Source organism: Palaemon carinicauda, chromosome 11, assembly GCF_036898095.1.
Source record: "Palaemon carinicauda isolate YSFRI2023 chromosome 11, ASM3689809v2, whole genome shotgun sequence".
Lineage (NCBI taxonomy): Eukaryota > Metazoa > Arthropoda > Malacostraca > Decapoda > Palaemonidae > Palaemon > Palaemon carinicauda.
The window spans coordinates 93,460,227-93,479,004 of NC_090735.1; the positions used below are offsets into that span (position 1 = coordinate 93,460,227).

Consider the following 18,778-nt stretch of genomic DNA (forward strand, 5'->3'; position numbering starts at 1 on the left):
GAGTCCCTTCCGTTGGTACCAGCACAGGAGCCGTTACCCTCAACATCTTCTGCCCCTCCATCAGATGACATGAGACAGGCACTGGCCAATCTTACGGCTCTAATGGAGAGCATTCGCAAGCAAGGCGAAGCTAGGGAAGCGAAACTTGAGAGAGCTCCGTGAAGCTCGACTCTCCGCCTCCCGAGGGTCTCACAAGAGACTTAGAGTTCAAGACCTCCCACCCTGCTCCGAAACTAATCCCTGGAGATATGCGGAGTTTATGTCGATCACCAACGGCAAACTCTTCATTTCGGAGAAGATGGGAGCCGTCCCTCTTAATGACATTCAGTTCTGGCCAAGCTTCAATGCTTACCCAGACTGCTTCGTTCGACTGAAGCAGGAGCCAGCGTCGAAGGAAGAAACGGAACCCAAGGAGGTCATGGTATTCGACCACGACAAGGCACAGGCTTTCTTGTCGAGCAGCCTAAAGAAGGTGGGCTACATGAACTCTAAGGTGTCTGCCCTAAGCAAGAAACATCCTACCTTTCTTGCTCCAGCTTCAATAGCCTTCCCCTTTACATTGAAGGCTCTTAAAGCAGTTGCTAAGACAATAGAGGCAGGAAAACCTTGTCCTACACTGGAGGAGTGTAGACCCCTGTCATTAGCCCTACCTATGGAGGATAAGGACTGGAAAGAAGTCCACTTAACATTCTCAGTTGGGAAGTTGGAGGCAGATATCGCTGGACGTCAGTTCAACGAGAATCTACCAAAGCTGTCAGACTTTCTCTTGCTTAGGGAGCAAGAGACGAAAGAGTGACTAGCGGCATCCCTATCCCTACAGAATTGTATGGAGATGTGCGCAGGCTTAAAGAGCACCCCCGATATGAATATGGTCATGGCCAAGATGCACATGGCCACCTTAGTTAAGGATCTGTATGGCTTTATGAAAGCCAGAAGAGCATGCAGAGAGTTCGTGTTTGCTAATGCAACGGTGAAACACGAACCTAGGAAGCTGATAGCTTCCAATATCTGGGGTAAGGATCTCTTCCCAAATGAAGTGGTCAAGGAGGTAGTTGACAAAGCCGCCACGGAGAATAGGAACCTTCTCCAGAAGTGGGGCATGTCATCCAAACGGAAATCTTCCCCGGATGCGGGTCCCCAGCCTAAGAGGAAGACCAAGAGACCTAGACTACCCTCTCGGCCTGCCCAGCAACAACATCCCACAGTCACCATGACCGCGGTGCCCCAGGTGGTTGCTCCACTGCAAACCACTTACCAGATGGTGCCTCAACAGCTGGTTGCCCAGTCACCAGCATTCAACCCTGGGTTTGAGAGGCAGACCACTACCTTTGGTCCTAAAGGTAGAGGTTCCAGACAGGGCTCCTCAAAACACCCCCCACAATGTAGGGGAGGACGCGGTCAAGGAGGTAAATCCTCCGGACAACAAAAGCAATGAGATGCTTCAGGTAGGAGGGAGGCTCCAACAATTTCAGGATCGTTGGACCTTCAATTTTTGGGCCCACAGACTAATCAAGAATGGACTTGGATGGAGCTGGAGCAAGGCTCCACCATCATTCTTAAATTCTTCCAACACTCCACCCCCTCACTAGAAGAATATGCCCTATAACTATTGAGTAAACGGGTAATAAGGAGGGAAAAGTCCATCAGATTCCAGGGAAGGCTGTTTTTTGTTCCCAAGAAGGACTCAGACAAACTCAGTGTCATTTTAGACTTGTCGCCACTCAGCAAGTTCATCGAGAACAGCAAGTTCAGGATGTTAATCCTTCAGCACATAAGAACCCTGTTACACAGTCTCAATAGACCTGGCAGATGCTTACTGGCATATTCCAGTCAGCCGCCCCCTCTCCTCTTACCTAGGATTCAAGCTACAGAAGAAAAAATATGTCTTCAGAGCCATGGCCTTTGGACTAAACATAGCCCCAAGGATCTTCACGAAACTTGCAGATGCAGTCATTCAACAACTACGCCTAAAAGGCGTTCAGGTAGCAGCATACCTGGACGACTGGCTGGTGTGGGCAGCATCCAGGACATGTGGGATTCAAGATCAACCTCAAGAAGTCTTGACGTTCTCCAGCTCAGGAATTTCAATGGCTGGGAATCTATTGGAACTTGAAGTCCCACCGTCTCTCCATTCCCCCAAGGAAGAGGAGAAAGATTGTAGGATCTGTCAAGAGACTACTGAAATCCGACAGGATCTCAAGACGCCAACAAGAAAGAGTACTGGGCTCTCCAGTTTGCTGCAGTGACAGACCCAGTGCTAAAAGCACAACTGAAAGATGCGTCAGAAGTCTATAGAAGATACGCATCAAACGCTCGAAGAGATAAAAAAAGACCGATACCGACCTTACTACGATCACTTCTCAAGTCATGGTCGAAGGCCAAAAACCTAAAAAGGACTGTGCCCTTGCAACCACCTCCACCATCGATAACCATCCACACGGATGCCTCGACGGAAGGATGGGGAGGTCACTCCCATCAAAGGAAAGTCCAAGGGACTTGGTCCTCTCTGTTCAAGACCTTTCACATCAACATTTTGGAGGCCATGGCAGTCCTTTTGACGTTGAAAAAACACTCTCCTCGCAGATCAGCGCACGTCAGGCTGATCTTGGACAGCGAAGTGATAATGAGGTGCCTAAATCAACAAGGCTCGAGATTGCCCCATATCAACCATGTGGTATTAGCCATCTTCCGTCTGGCGGAGAAGAAGAGATGGCACCTATCAGCAGTTCACCTTCAAGGGTTCCGCAATGTGACGGCGGACGCTCTATCCAGGCTAAAGCCGATAGAGTCAGAATGGTCCCTAGACGCAAACTCATTTTCCTTCATCTTACGTCAAGTCCCGGAACTGCAGATCGACCTCTTTGCGACGAGCGACAACAAGAAACTACCTCGATATGTAGCCCCATATGAGGACCCTCTAGCGGAGGCGACGGACGCCATGTCCCTCGATTGGAACAGATGGAACTGGATTTACCTGTTCCCTCCGACCAATCTCCTACTGAAGGTCCTCAACAGGCTGAGATCCTTCAGAGGAACAGCAGCTCTAGTGGCTCCCAAGTGGCCCAAGAGCAACTGGTTCCCCCTGGTAATAGAACTGAAGCTGAGGCTGGTCCCTCTACCGAACCCAGCACTGTCTCAACGGGTGCAGAAGTCGACTGTCTTCGCTTCATTATAGAGAACCAAAAACCTTTATCATGATTTTCTCGCCCTAGCGGTTAAGAAAAGAATAGGGATCTCAAAAGGCAGTATAGACTTCCTAGAAGAATACAAGTCCAAGTCAACAAGAAGACAATATGAATCATCTTGGAAAAAGTGGGTTGCTTTCGTCAAAGCAAAAGGATCAAAAGAAATCTCAATAGACTTTTGTCTGTCCTTCTTTATCCACCTTCATGAACATGGCCTGGCAGCTAACACGATAACTACTGTACGTATAAGTCGGCGCTGACTAGACCTCTTCTATACGCCTTTCAAGTAGACCTGTCGAATGAGATCTTGAACAAGATCCCAAAGGCATGTGCTAGACTCAGGCCTACAGCTCCTCCGATGCCCATTTCATGGTCCTTGGACAAGGTCCTACATTATGATTCAACAGTGAACAATGAAGATTGCTCTTTCAAGGATCTAACTCAAAAAGTTATTTTCCTGTTCACTATAGCCTCAGGGGCTAGAGTTAGTGAAATAGTGGCCCTATCCAGAGACGAGGGCCATATTCAGTTCACAGAAGTGGGAGAACTGAATCTATTTCCTGATCCAACCTTTCTCGCCCAAAATGAGCTACCCACTAAGAGATGGGGTCCCTGGAGAATCTGCCCTCTGAAGGAAGATGTCTCTCTGTTTCCAGTAGAATGTCCAAAGGTCTATCTTCGAAGAACTTCAGACTTCAGGGGAGGACAGCTCTTTAAAGGAGAAACTTCAGGATCAAACTTATCCCTAAAACAACTGAGGGTGAAGCTCACCTACTTTATACGCAGAGGGGATCCTGACAGTACACACGCAGGTCATGATCCAAGAAAAATTGCTTCATCACTGAACTTTTTTCACTACATGGATTTTGACCGTCTCCGCTCATACACTGGATGGAAGTCATCCAGAGTGTTCTACAAACATTATGCAAAGCAAGTGCATGAGTTGAAGCATTACGTGGTACAGGCAGGTAGTGTAATAAAACCTGTCGTCTAGTGCTGCGATGAACAGTGAATTGATTGGGACTCTCAATTATGGTGTAAAGGTGTTGACACCTTCTAGTGCAATACCTTTTAAGTGATTGTCACCATGCTGACACTAAAGACTGTTAAAAAAACATCAGGTGTAGAATCATACAAATAGCACTTGTGCCGTGTGTACCTATCACAGTGTTGATAATATCCAACAGTTACAGAAAACTTTATAAGAAACTTTTATTAAATTTTCAAATTTCATTGTGGCACTAATCATTTCTTCCCTTTCAGGTAGCAAATTTTTCTGTATCAAGTTATCCATATATGTATGATTCTCCTAATATATTACAATACAGTAGACCCCCGCCATACGACATTAATCGTTTCCGGAGTTGGTATCGTATGGTGAAAATGTCGTATGGCGGGCAATAGAATAGCTAATGCGTGCAAAACCCCTGGTAAAAACCTCAAAATTTTATATACTTATTGAAAATTAGTAACAAAATAGTATAGTAAGCACTGTACTATAGTATACTTATATATAATATACATGTACTGTACAGTATATAATTAAATAACATTACAGGTATAAATAAATATTATATACTGTACTGTAAAGGAAAAATTAAATTTTATTTACCTTTGGAGTGACGGGACTTGAGCTGGTAGTGGGTGGAGGCAGAGGGGAGAGGAGACGGCAGATATAAAAACGTATCAATGCTAATTATGTTATGTATACTTAATAATAAATTTATTCTTACTATTAAACACTTAAAATTAAAAATACTTTTTTTTATTATTTTTGTCTTTTGAAATTTTTTTTATGATTTTCTTTTTAGAACTTAAAAAATTACTCTTTAGCTTTTTTAATAGAATCACTTATATCATCCTTGCTTTCTGATACTTCTCTTTTGGAGAAATATCTATCTAAAGAAGCCTGTTTCTGACGATTCCTCAACATATTTCTAAAATGACTCGTATACTTGTCATTAACACTCTCCATAAGACGACCTGTGTGAAGTTTTTCTGTTTTTTTTTTTTTTTTTTTTCAATGAATCTCGTAAGGTTTTCATGCCAACCGATAGCTTCCCCTATTTCTGCCGATGTCGTTTCTTCAGTCTCCCCCACGTCCTCGCCACCACTAGAGCTGTGCTCTTCTTGAATGATTGTCAACTGCATTGCCTCCAACTCCTTCAAGTCTTCAGTCGTAAGCTTCTCCCTGTGCTCCTCGATAAGGTTATGGACGTCAGCCTCATCGACAACAAGCCCCATGGACCTCCCAATTGAAATTATTTCCTCAACATCACCCTCAGGGGCAGGATCATCAATGACCTCGTCTTCGGTTGAGGGTTCGAGACCATAGAAGTTGCGTTCTGCCACAACAGCTGGCCACAGTTTCTTCCATGAGGAGTTCAAGGTGCGGCGTGAAACCTCATTCCAAGCTTTGTCGATCATCTTCAGGCATTGAACGATGTCAAAATGCCCCTTCCAAAATTCACGGAGGGTGAGTTGAGTGCTTTCGGTCACTTCCAAGCATCTTTTGAACAGATGCTTCGTGTAAAGCTTCTTAAAGTTGGCAATCACTTGCTGGGCCATAGGCTGGAGGAGAGGGGTGGTGTTCGGTGGTAGATAGAGAACCTTGATGAAGGAGAAGTCAGGATGAATGATGTCCTCGAGGCAAGGATGGTGAGCAGGAGCATTGTCCAGTACCAGGAGACATTTGAGAGGAAGATTGTTCTCTTCTAAAAATTTCTTGACAGCAGGACTGAAGCAGACGTTTATCCACTCAATAAATATGGTCCTCGTGACCCAGGCCTTGGCATTAGACCTCCAAAATACCGAGAGCCTCTCCTTCATGATATTTTGTGCCTTGAAGGCACAAGGATTCTCTTTGAGTGGTATACCAGTAGGGGCTTAATTTTTAAGTCCCCACTGGCATTTGCACAAAATGCGAGGGTAAGTCTGTCCTTCATCGGTTAATGGCCAGGAAGTTTCTTTTCTTCAGCTGTGATATATGTACGGCGGGGCATTTTCTTCCAGAAAAGGCCAGTTTCATCACAGTGAAACACTTGCTGAGAAATGTAGCCTTCTCTGGAAATTACTTGCTCAAATTTCTTAAGGAATTCTTCTGCTGCTTTCTTGTCAGAACTGGCCGCCTCTCCATGCCTGACGACTGAGTGAATACCAGTCCTCTTCCTAAAACGATCAAACCACCCTTGAACTCTTGGGGGGGGGGGGGGGGGGGCTTGCTGCGACGTTCCTTCGTCTCCGCCATCTCTCTGGGCTTCCACGAGATCGGCGAAGATGGTACTCGCCTTGTGCGAAATTACCGATTGCGTGAGTGTATCACCAGTGATTTCCTTCTCTTTAATCCATACTCCATTGAGGTCCTTCCACTGGCAAGGACAGTCATGCCTTTAGAAGACTTACTTGCTTTAATGGCTTCCTTGTTTTTGATGATTGCACCAATCGTTGACTGGTTACGGCCATATGTACTAGCGAGGGTAACGATGCACAGGCCTTCTTCGTATTTCTTTATTATCTCCAGCTTCGTTTCCATAGTAATCATCTTCTTACTTCTCCCTTTAATATCACTAGCAATCTTGGGACCCATGGCTAATGAATTAGAGTTGGAATTAAGCACTAAAATGCAAAAAAAATACGATATCGCAACCACTCACACAAGATCAAGTCTTTACGAAACGCACACGGGATTCTGAACTGAGCGTGCGTATAACAAAGAGAGAGAGAGGCAGCATCTCTCTCAGGCATTGTAGGAGGGATTTCTGCCAATAGCGTATCGGCATCTTAGTGACGCCGTGACGTCGACCAATAGCAGACCAGCTTCTTAGTGACGTATGCAGTGACGTATGAGCGTGGTGGTAGGCGAGTGACTCTCACAGTTGTACGCATAAAAACCGCCAAGTTTGAATTTTGGAATTCGATGCCGTAAGGTTGGGAAAAATGTCGTAAGAGGGGACAGAAAAACATCGTATTCCTCGCCGTAACGTAAAAAAAACGTAAGCTGGGGACGCCGTACCCCGGGGGTCTATTATATATATTACACATGCTATTCTATCTTTAGTCATTTTTTAGTAAATAAATGCCTATTAATGTGTAATTGCGTCTTATTTCGCCCTACAATTAGCACAAATAAAGTTTAGCCAGAGTTCTCTTGCTTACTAACATAAGTATATATCTTATTATTGTATATGACGGACAATAAATATAGTTGATACTTTTGTTCCAATAGGTACAGTATATACAAACTGTGAGACTCTTGTATATCTAGTTGATACTATGTTTGTTCATACAGTATATGCAAACCTTGAGACCCCTTTTCTACTGTCTTGTATGACTCTTCCCTGCAGGGGGCAGGAAGCCCTAACATGGCTTATGATTAGTGGTAATGACGTATAACGGTAACGTCATTTGTCTCAGTGGTCGGATTGACCATAGAAAATCTGTCCCAAGGTTAAGGCACATATGAAAATCCTCAGATACAGTACTTTCTAGTAATTCTCTGGTAAACTTCCATCAGGACGACATGGCCTGAGCCCAAAAAACGGTCTGGGTGAGATAACCATGTCGTCCTGATGGACCCACCCTCCTTTTCCATAGAAAAGGCCTAGGCAAGATTCCTCCCAAAACTACTGTATCTGTAGCACCATGCTCAATGCTACAAGGAATAAGCGCCATCTTGGATACTCGTAATAGTGCGGGAGGAAGGGTAACCTTGATAACGGCACCCCTTCTATTTTCGCCACTCTTCCCCCTCAAAGCGAAAACGCTATTCGGGGTGAAGATTGCTATGTGTCGTATCAAGATATGTATGAGAAATTTTAAGGATATTCGCGCCAGGAGTTAGAATTCTGAAGACCTAAAGGTCAATTCTCTGGGAATATTACTGTAGCCAAATATCCCTTAGAAAGCTACCAATAGGAACCTTCTATCAGGACGACATGGCTATCTCATCCAAAAATAGATTTTTGGCTTCACTCAAAATCTGTTTTGTCAAAAACATTAGTTTCAAAAAATAAATATAAAACAAAGTAAATATCATAATTAGTATTCAAAACATTACAGCAATCGAAAAATATTATTGGAAATTGAACTTTTTTTTTAAAATTAATTGTTGGGGAAATAGTTGAGCTGAAAGGAATCAATCTCTTCATGGGAATGCTCGTCTCACATCAGGAGCTTCGAACAGACCTGCCATACTCGGGAACTCTAAACCTCCGTCTTGGAATGGGATTATGGTTCTTAGGTCGCTCAAGATGGCTCCTTACAACTTTACATAAAGCCATGTACGGGGATCTCTCCCTAAAATCTGTCTGCTTCCTTGCTCTAGCCTTGGCCAAGAGGTTAATTAAGTTCTACGACCTATCTCATCTTATTTCACCATACAAGGGGTGTAGAGAATTATCCTTCTCTCCTTTTTTTTTTAGTTTGTGGCCAAAACCTAAAATCTGGCTATCAGGGACACCAGATTTAACTCTTTAATGGTCTTGTCTCTCTAAGAGGTCACTAATTATCCAGAAAATATGTTACTATTGTCCCGTAAGAGCAGTCGGCAAATACTCCTAGAGGACAGGTTTTTTCTGACCTAATATTATTGATCTCTTCTTGACAAGTACTGGTCGCTCCAAAAAGGTTTAAAAAACACTATATCATTTTGATTACAGGACACAATTATGAGACCTTATAAATCCTCAGGGGAAGCATCACCAGGCCCCCTCTCCCAAACCACATGATGAATGTGGCCTTCCCGCAACCTTGGCGATCTGCAAGAAACACTTGGTGGCCCAGGTCCTTAGTGCAGGGTTCTGGAAGATGTAGGCCACCTTCATAGGCCACTATTTAAAGGACTGTACTCACAGGTCTCTGTATGCCTTATTAGGGCTTATTGTTGCAACACAGCAACTAATCTAATTCTTGTTCTTATGGGACACGTAACCCTATTTCACGGCATTAGATGTTCTCTGTTTTCTAAGGGTATTAAAAGTGGAGCAAGTCAGCTCGTATTTGCCTTCTCCAAGCACTGGACCTGGGACTATTCACGTTGACCACACTCTAATGCAGGTAAGAATAACCTTTGTTCATAATGTTTTCATATGTTGACATAATCATTTTGATGCCTGTTCTTGGTAGTGTTTCATCTCTACAGTATGTAGGTCAATGGCTTAGAGGGAACTGACATTCGGCCCTGCCTCTTCATGAGCCATCTAGACTATCAATATTTGCCTTATTTATTTGATTATTATTTGTTAGTACTTTCATGATATTGAGCTTAAGGTGACACTTCCTCCCACCTAAGGAAGACTCCCCATATAAATGACACGGAAGTTTGTATCCACGTAGGAACAAACTACAAATTTTCAATACAGTTTGTATTTTTCCTAGCTATACAAACTGGAGTCATTTAAGCAAAGGTCCCACCTCGATCACCCCACAAGTCTTAACCAGGGTAGAGCGAAGCTTGCCCCGTAGCGGCACGTAACACTGTCCAGCAGTGGAGTTGCCTAGTAACCTATTATATTGTTACTAGTTAGGCACCTTTTCTTTCTTTCTAGATGTAGTAAATCAACATAGGAGTAGACCTATATAAATGACTCAGATTTGTATAACTAGGAAATACACAAATTGTGCTAAAATTTGTAGTTTTTATAAGTTGGAAAGCTGTGAGTTTTGAGGTTTGTTTTGATGACCACCAGGTAAATATTAGAATAATATATTTTGAAATTAGAATTCTATTTTTATAAAATTCAAGTTATCAGAAAGATCTAGTTTACATTTTTCCTGTTTTCCATAAGGTTTTTGTTTTGCTTGACAGGGAACAGTTCGAGATATGATACACCAAGCAAAACCACGATCACCCAGCTTAATTAAGTATTCCAGTGATAGATGCACTCAAATTTCTCAGAAAGAAGTAGCAGTATATGGTCGTCAGATCCTTGAGGCTTTACTGTTTCTTAATGAAAAGGGCTTAGGACATGGTAAGCTGAGTTTTGCGTAATTATTATGTTCCTCTGAAATGTGTGTGTTCATCATCATCATCATTAGTAATGTTTTTACTTTTTTTGTATCCCCTTTTTGGTATTAGACATAAGATGAATTCTTTCCACTGCTTTCTGTATTGTACATTTTCTTTTGAAATTCCCTTCTGGTCCAGTACCTCGATTTTGAGTATTCTCAATGATTCTCTTTACCGTCCTATCAGTTTTGTCTTGTTACTTCCATGTTTATACTATTCTCAGCCCTTTTTATGACCATGATACTTGAATATTATTTTGTTTCTAACCTATGGATATCAAGTCTCTTTAATTTTATTAGGTTTGTAGTATAGTATGGTCTTCCTAAGTTAATCTGATCTGGAATTGTAGCATATTTAATCATGCCTCTTCAATATTATCTTTATGTAAGCACCTATTATTTCAATTTGTCTTGTGCAACATTCATTGTATTATTAGCTTTGAAAGTTCAATTTATTCCAACACTAATACAAACCCTTTTGCTCTTTATTAGGGAATACAGTATACTTATGGCAAAGGTGGAAGACTAGCCACAAGACTTTTAGCAAGGTATAACTACCTCACTGTTAGTCAGCTGGGAGTGGTTAGTACTGGCTACCTCGCTCACATACACACCTGTGTTCTTTCTTCTCTTTTGCTTCTATCTCAGTAGAGAGTGGACGTTGTCTCTCTCTCTACTGCTTAACCTTTTTGACTGGCCTTTGACTAATTTGTTCTTTTTATTTTTATTTTACAGGGGGAATGTTTCTGATTGGAGTCAGTGTAGGTGAAGTTGAAGAGGGATTCATCTCCGGGTTTTACCTTAAGGGCGAGGACACCTCTTCTTCCTTCTTCACAACGGACAACCCATAGGACTGGAGGACTCCGTAAGTACACCTTCACGGTCTTCTTCAAGAAGACCACTTGCGGTCTACCCAGAGCTCAACCTCTGTCTTGCTCTACAGCGCTAATGACGCCGCACTCCCTCATTCTGAGATGGCTCAGCTGGCAGAGGGAGTGCAAAATCCGAAGCATGTTCCTGCTCCTCTCAGGGGATACCTTTCCCATTCATGGGTTAGATCTTCTCCTGAGGGGTCTCTTCATAGCTGACGACAACGCACTCCCTCATTCTGAGAGGACTCAGCCGGCGGAGGGAGTGCATGGTCTGAAGCATGTTCCTGCTCCTCTCAGGGACACCTTTCCTGTTCTTAGGTTAAGTCTTCTCCTGAGTGGTCTCTTCATCACCAATGATGACACACTCCCTCGATCTGAGGTGACTCAGGTAGTGGAGGGAGTGCAAAGTCTGAAGCATGTTCCTACTCCTCTCAGGGGACTCCTATCCTGTTTGCAGGTTAGGTTTTCCCCTGAGTGGTCTTCGTTGCGGCTGACCCCGAGCTCGACCTTGGTTTTGCTTCTCAGCAGGCTGACGACAGCGCACTCCCTCGTTCTGGGATGTCTCACCTGGCGGAGGGGGTTGTGAAGCGTCAATCTTCCACCTTCACTCGTCTGACCAAAATCCTTGGCATGTTTGCGTGATAAAATCACACAGTAGCTCTCTCCAATCACTTTCAGGAGTTTTGACAAGTGATACAACTTTGGAGACGTGAGCAGACGACTTGTGATCAAAGGATTCCAGTAAGACAACAACCAATAAGAGACATTCTTTGTGGTCTCCTTCATCCCTCCTAATGCCAGAGGGAGATACAGTAACTTTGGAAGCAGTATCATCGTCGAAGGCAGTGCTCGATACCGGCCTTTAACTTGAGCTCAGCTTGTTGATGAGAAGTAGAGAGTGTTGCTGGTAGGCCTGCCTTCAGGTGTTGGACAACTTCCCTTCCTAGGGAGAGTTGCCCTTCACTTTTGACGGACAGTAATCTTCTCCCAGCTTGCACGGACAATTGCTGATATTGTATATGATGGAGAACGTCTCTTCTTTGGACCGCTCCATCTATGATCTTCACTGTAAGAGGACAATAGATGCACGCGCTATTTCTACAGGCGTATTGCTCTTCTCAGCAAGAGTCTTCATCTCTTTTTGTTATGCACAATAGCATTCACGCGCCATTGCTGCAGCGAACTTTTCATCGAGTCTTCTAGCGAGTTTTTTCATCTAAACGACACACATGCTAGACGCTTTGTCCAGAGCAAGAGCGAGCACTACTTCATCAACTCTAGTGAGCGCTACATCATCAACGCTAGTGCACGCTACCTCACTAGTGCACATGGGTGTGGTTGCTACAAGTTGCGCTACGACAGTCATGACAACATGCAGTTGAGGAAGTTCAGCATACATTCTTTTCTTGGAACCTAACCCAGTACTCGCCATCAGTCAGAATTCACGCTTAATATCTCACACCACTCGTAACTTGTTATATAGCACACAAGTTCAGTGAGAACGGTGCACATCTCTATATGCCATAAATCTTATAAGAACTTTGTTTTTTTTCTTTGAGTGAGCTGTATCAATGCGGGCTTCAGCTTGCTATACAGTAGCTCAATTGAGATGTCACGCACAAATATTTAAGTGGCCTGCACATATGGATGAGCAAGACTCTACGTTAATGCACCACTTCTCGTCAGCACTCGCGAACGTTTGTCCGACCACTACGGCTGCTACTACCGTACTACTTCTACTACAGACAGTCCCTAGCCGACAAACACAATGGGGACCGAAAGACTGGTCGTAGACTGAATTATTCATAAATCGTTTCTGTACAAGTACCTCTAGGGTTAAATTTGGACCCAAGGTATGTATATCCTAACGCAGATGCCTACGATTTTCAGAATTCAACAAATAGTTCCCTTTCATATTAAATCAATATCTAGTTATTGCAAATGATGTTTGACTTACTTTATTACCTTACATTACTGTATATGGTAATATAAGGTTATAAAAGAAATGTAAATGTGGCCGTACGAACGCGCTCTGTTTGTGTAAATACTATCGTGTTTACATTTTAAGTAAATGTACAGAAGGTTATTTTATAGTATTGTTACCTAATTTTATGCTAAAAACTTACTGTATTTATCTAATTCATAAATGCTTTTGGTAGAGTTAAATAAAATGCAGATGGTTAGGTTATTGAATAATTTTGATGGCTCTTGTTTGGACCAAAGGAGCAGGATGTCGGCTGCCATTTTTATTGTTTTTGTTTTACACAACCAACGTAATCAGCTGGTCAGCTGAGGCGTGACACACCCACACTCTCTCTCTCTCTCTCTCTCTCTCTCTCTCTCTCTCTCTCTCTCTCTCTCTCTCTCTCTCTCTCTCTCTCTCTCTCTCTCTCACACTTGTTTATCTACATTACACAACACACACACTGTGCAGTCATTTACCAATATAGTGCAGTATATTTTACTATAAATATTGTATTAGGTAAAGTAAAGAATAAAATGGTGTAACTTACATTTGTAAACTATTTCTTATGTATTAGTGTACAATACTGACTAATAGGTTGGCCAGGGCACTAGCGACTCGTTGCGACACTACCACTAGAGAGTTATGGGGTCCTTTTGACTGGCCAAACAGTACTACATTGAATCCTTCTCTCTGGTTACGGTTCATTTTCCATTTGCCTACACACACTGAATAGTCTGGCCTATTCTTAACATATTATCCTCTGTCTGCATACACCTGACAACACTAAGATTACCAAACAATTCTTTTTCACCCAAGAGGTTACTGCACTACAATTGTTCAGTGTCCACTTTCCTCTTGGTAAGGGTAGAAGAGACTCTTTAGCTACGGTAAGCAGCTCTTCTAGAGGACACTCCAAAATCAAACCATTGTTCTCTAGCCTTGGGTAGTGCCATAGCCTCTGTACCATGGCCTTGCACTGTCTTGGGTAGGAGTTCTCTTGGTTGAGGATACACTCGGGCACACTATTCTTATTTCTCTTCCTCTTGTTTTGTTACAGTTTTTATAGTTTATATAGGGGATATTTATTTTAATGTTGTTACTGTCCTTAAAATATATTTTTGGGCTCAGGCCATGTCATCCTGATGGAAGGTTCCTTTAAGTAGCTTCCTAGGGTATATTTGACTACAGTGATATTCCCAGAGAATTTACCTTAAGGTCTCCAGAATTCTAACTCCTGGCGCGAATATCCTTGGTTTCCTTTTAGGGATATCGCATAATATCAGAGAACGTATTCTTGACACGCCACATAGCAATCTTCACCCCGAATAGCATTTACGTTTCGAGGGGGAAAGTGGCAAAAAACGAAGGGGAGCCGTTAATAATGTACCCTTCCTCCATTACTATTAGAGTATCTAGATGGCGCCATCATCGCCGCCATGTTTATTCCTTTATTTGTAGCGAACTCGCTCAGTGATTTTCCCGGTTGCTCTCTCGTTATTGGATTATTTTGGATTTGTCATGCAATCTCCCGCCTCTTCTGCCTCTGGAAAGTTGAGTGTTTGATCTTTACATTGTATAAATGTTAGCTCTTACATCTTTGTGAAATTAAATCAAGTTAAATTAACTTATGGAAGAGCTGTTGCCTAAACCGGAGGCGTCATGGGCGCTGTCGTTCGTAACGCATGAGTTATTTAGTTAGTCAGAACGACTTTTCCCGGTATAAATAGCATAAAATAATGTTAGCTATTAAGTCTTCATTGCTAGGAGTTATTTATATTATGTCGATAGTATTCGTAATAGTTTCGGCGATTTAGGTAACCGAACCTTGCTTACGCTAGGCTTCCTAGCCTAGGCGTTTCATTTTACTGTACTTTCATGCATGATATAATAGACATTCCTAGTGTTATAAAATTAAATGAAGCTTTTTAGGCAATTTATACATGTAAGATATATTGATTGCATAATAATTTCCTCTTCTAAAGATGGTATACAAGAGTTTCGGTGATTTAGGTAGTCGATTCTCGCTGTCACTGGGCTACTAGCCTAGTGGCTTTAGTATACTTTCATACATGTTCCCCGGTTACCCTCGCGTATCGTTTTATCAATTCAGGTGGAGATAGATATCTCCTAGAATTATTATATAAAGCGATACTTGTCTCCGGTGAAGATTTAGGGTAATCCCTCCTTCCCTCTGAGTTTAGCCTTAAGCAACAACCCTAGTCAGTCGTGCCTCGAGTTTTCATTCAGGCAGAACTAGGCTAGGGTTTTCTGTCCCTTCCCCATAACCGTAGATGGCAGGTTTTGGGTTTTGGTCAGAACCTCAGAGAAGGTAGTCTTGTGCCGGCAGCTGGCCGGCAGGGTGAATAGTCATTCCCCTATCGGATTAAGCTGTCGGCATAGGAGGCTAGACTTCCCTAGACCACACCTGAAGGCCTTATATGATATTGCTACCTTCTCCCTGTGGTCTAGTTGACTAGTCCTGTGCTTGCAGACCCTGACATTCTTCTGCCGCCTAGGATGGCGCCGGCACTGGAACTCTGTTCCTCTCTTGTTTAGGGGGGGCGGCAAGATTGCTGCCGGCCCCTTTACTGTATTGGCAGACCCTAGGCTGGAGAATAGATATTCTCTTGCCGCCTAGGATGGCGCCGATACTGGAACAGAGTTTCTTTAAGGTGTGGTAGGACCGGCAACCCTGCCGGTTCCTTCCGCACCTCATACAGGACTCTCTCCCCCCTCCCTATTCTGTCCTTTAGTGATGGCCTAGCCATCGCAACCCTTTGGCCGTTGTCCTACAATCTCACCGCTTGCCGGCAGGTTGTAGGGCCGGCTTGGGCCTCTGTGTGTAGTGACTTAGTCGCTCAGCTTTCCCTTATGGACGCAAGGCTCCTGGAGTTCTGTGCCGGCTGGGCTGGCTGCCGGCAGAGGATCCCTTTCCTGTAGTGTGTTCTTCAGTCCTCTCTTGGACTGCTTTTCACAAACCTGTGGCCGGCAGAGACCGGCAATGGTTGTGGATGGATGGAAGCCTGAAAGATATACTATCCCCTTCCATTTGAACCCTTATTCTGGAGGAAGGCAGTAAGGCAGATCTCTTACATCATCCTTCACACCTTGCTTTCTCTCTCTCTATCGGCTAGTGCCGCCGGGTACTAACCTAACCGGCAGCTGCCGGCCACTACCCTAGCCGGCAAAACGTTGGCTTGACTTGTGCCCCTGCAGCCATGAGCTGCCGGCACATCTGATTTAGCCGGCAAGGGTGGGCGGGCTCAGACTGCCGGCCACTATTCTAACCGACAAGACGCCGGCTGGACTAGTGCGCCGACAGCCAGTGACCTGGCGGCGGCCGGCAACTATCACAGCCGGCAATGCGCCGGCCGGCAACTATCACAGCCGGCAATGCGCCGGCTGAACTATGCCCCAGGTGCTAGCCTTACCGGCAACATGCCGGTAGATCTACAGTATATGACTATAGTAGCCAGTATATTTGCAGTATAGATCATACAGCAAACAGAAAACTATACAGTAGTATAAAATATACAGTAGTTAAATTTTTCCAACATACTCTGTGTGTCCATGCGCAGTCTATTGTTAAGACCATACTATGTAAGGAAAGAAGTTTTCTTTCTATACACTGATAGATGATCAGTTACAAATGACCCCCAATCTTAAACCTTTTGGAAGCTGGTATTAAGTTACACTTATCTATCCTTACAGGGTAGAACTCTTCCAATGGGCTTCCTAAATAGGATAACCCTAGTCTTTAATTTTGAGGGAGGTCACAGCAATTGGCCGGGCAGGAAACACATGTATGTGTCTTTCCTAATTCATTTCTAGCTTACCTATCCTAAGCTATATGCAATAAAATGGCAAAATATTATTAATAATATTTATATAGTTTATCAAGTGAGATGAGCTACTGTATACTCATTTCGTTTTCCTCTCTTTACTGGAGGACCACCCTAAGTGCCGCAGCGTCTTCTGTAACGTCCGGAGCAAGGACTTCTGTGGCCATGAGGAGTGTAGGGCGCACTCCCGCTGTTCCATCACCAAGGGACCTCTTTAAGTATTGGGACCCCCAGGTATGTAACGTTTGCAAAGCCTTGGTTACTGAGGCCTTTGATGGCCCCAAGACAATGGAGTCAAGGGATGCAGCACGGAGTACGCTGCGTAGATGGGTCCGTGGCTTCCAGAAGAATGCCATGGGGCCTTACCTTCTGAATGAACGGATATGGGCCTATCTTTTCCCTAAGGCGTCTGCGGATGCCATCATACCACAGCCTCACCCTGAGATCCCTTGCATCCAGATTTCCGTAGATTCAGATGCGATGAAGGACATCCATCTAGACGAAAGGATGTCAGAGGTGTCAGAAGACGCTGAAAAGGACCTTCTTGCAGGAGGTCAGGAAGAGGAGTCTACCTTGGCTCCTGATACCAAAGAGGATGAAGTCGAATCGGTTTCTGTTTCGTCGGTTCCTGCCCCAGAACCAGTGCCCTATACGTTCTCTGCTCCTCCATCTGATGAGATGGGGAAGACTCTGTCTACCCTCATGTCAATGATGGAGAGGTTTCAGAAGCAGAGTGAAGAAAGGGAAGCTGCATTGAGGAAGGAAATACATCATGTTCTGACATGAACCCGTGGAAGCATGCAGAGTACATGCCTATGACAAACAGGAAAATATTTATTTCAGAAAAGCTGGGATCTGTCCTCATCGAAGATGTTGACTTTTGGCCTAGCTTTGAGTCTTATCCAGACTGCTTCGTCCGTCTGAAGGCGGAACCCTTGTCGAAGAAGGAGACAGAGCCGAAAGAGGTCATAGTGCTTGACCATGCAAAAGCTCAGGCTTTATTGGCTAGCAGTCTGAAGGACAAGGGTTTCACTAACTCTTATGGTGCCAGCCCTGAGTAAGATACACCCTTCCTTTCTTGCTCCAGCTACTCAGACCTTTCCCTTTATGGAAAAAGGGTTCAAGGCTGTAATGAAGGCAGTAGAAGCAGGGAAACCTTGTCCTACACTTGAGGAGTGTAGTCCCTTATCCCTAGCTTTGCCTACAGACCATAAGAATTGGAAGGAAATACATCTTACCTTCTCAGGTGGGAAAGTGGGAGGCAGATATTGCTGGATGCAAGTTCAGTGAGAACCTGCCTAAGTTGTCTGATATTCTCTTGCGCAGAGAGCAAGAGATAAAAGAAAGGCTTACCGCCTCTCTATCCCTCCAGACCACCTTGGAGGCAATGGCAAGCGACCATAGAAACCCAGATATGTTTATGGTCGTGGCCAAGACACAATTGGCAACACTAACCAAGGACCTGTATGGCTTCGTTAAGGCCAGAAGGTCTTGTAGGGAGTTCGTGTTCGCTTCGGCTGCAGTGAGGCACGAACCCAGGAAGTTGATATCTTCCAATATCTGGGGGAAAGGACCTCTTCCCAAGTGAAGTGGTCAAGGAAATAGTCGACAAGACTGTCCCGGAGAATAGGAATCTTCTCCAGAAGTGGGGCATGTCGTCAAATAGGAAGTCTTCCCCGGATGAGGGTCTCAAACCAAAAAGAAAGACAAAGAGGCCAAGGTTGCCCTCTCGCCCTGCCAGACAACAACAACAACAACAACAACAACTTCCCATGACCGCGGTACCCCAGATGGTGGCACAACCCCAACCCACTTACCAGATGGTACCCCAGCAGGTGGTAACCCAGTCACCAGCCTTTACTCCCGCTTATGAGAGGCAGACCACTACCTTTATTATTATTCACTAAC

At 44.0% G+C, this 18,778-nt stretch overlaps 1 protein-coding gene across 2 annotated transcripts in view; it reads left to right on the forward strand.

Annotated features, from left to right (window-relative positions):
- Positions 1 to 18,778, forward strand: part of LOC137650094 (PX domain-containing protein kinase-like protein) — a 793,620-nt gene that overhangs the window by 416,635 nt on the left and 358,207 nt on the right. For both annotated transcript variants that reach the window (XM_068383187.1, XM_068383188.1), the window contains exon 6: positions 9,991 to 10,153. In XM_068383187.1, coding sequence (XP_068239288.1) covers positions 9,991 to 10,153 — 163 coding nt within the window. The remainder of the gene's footprint in view (positions 1 to 9,990; positions 10,154 to 18,778) is intronic.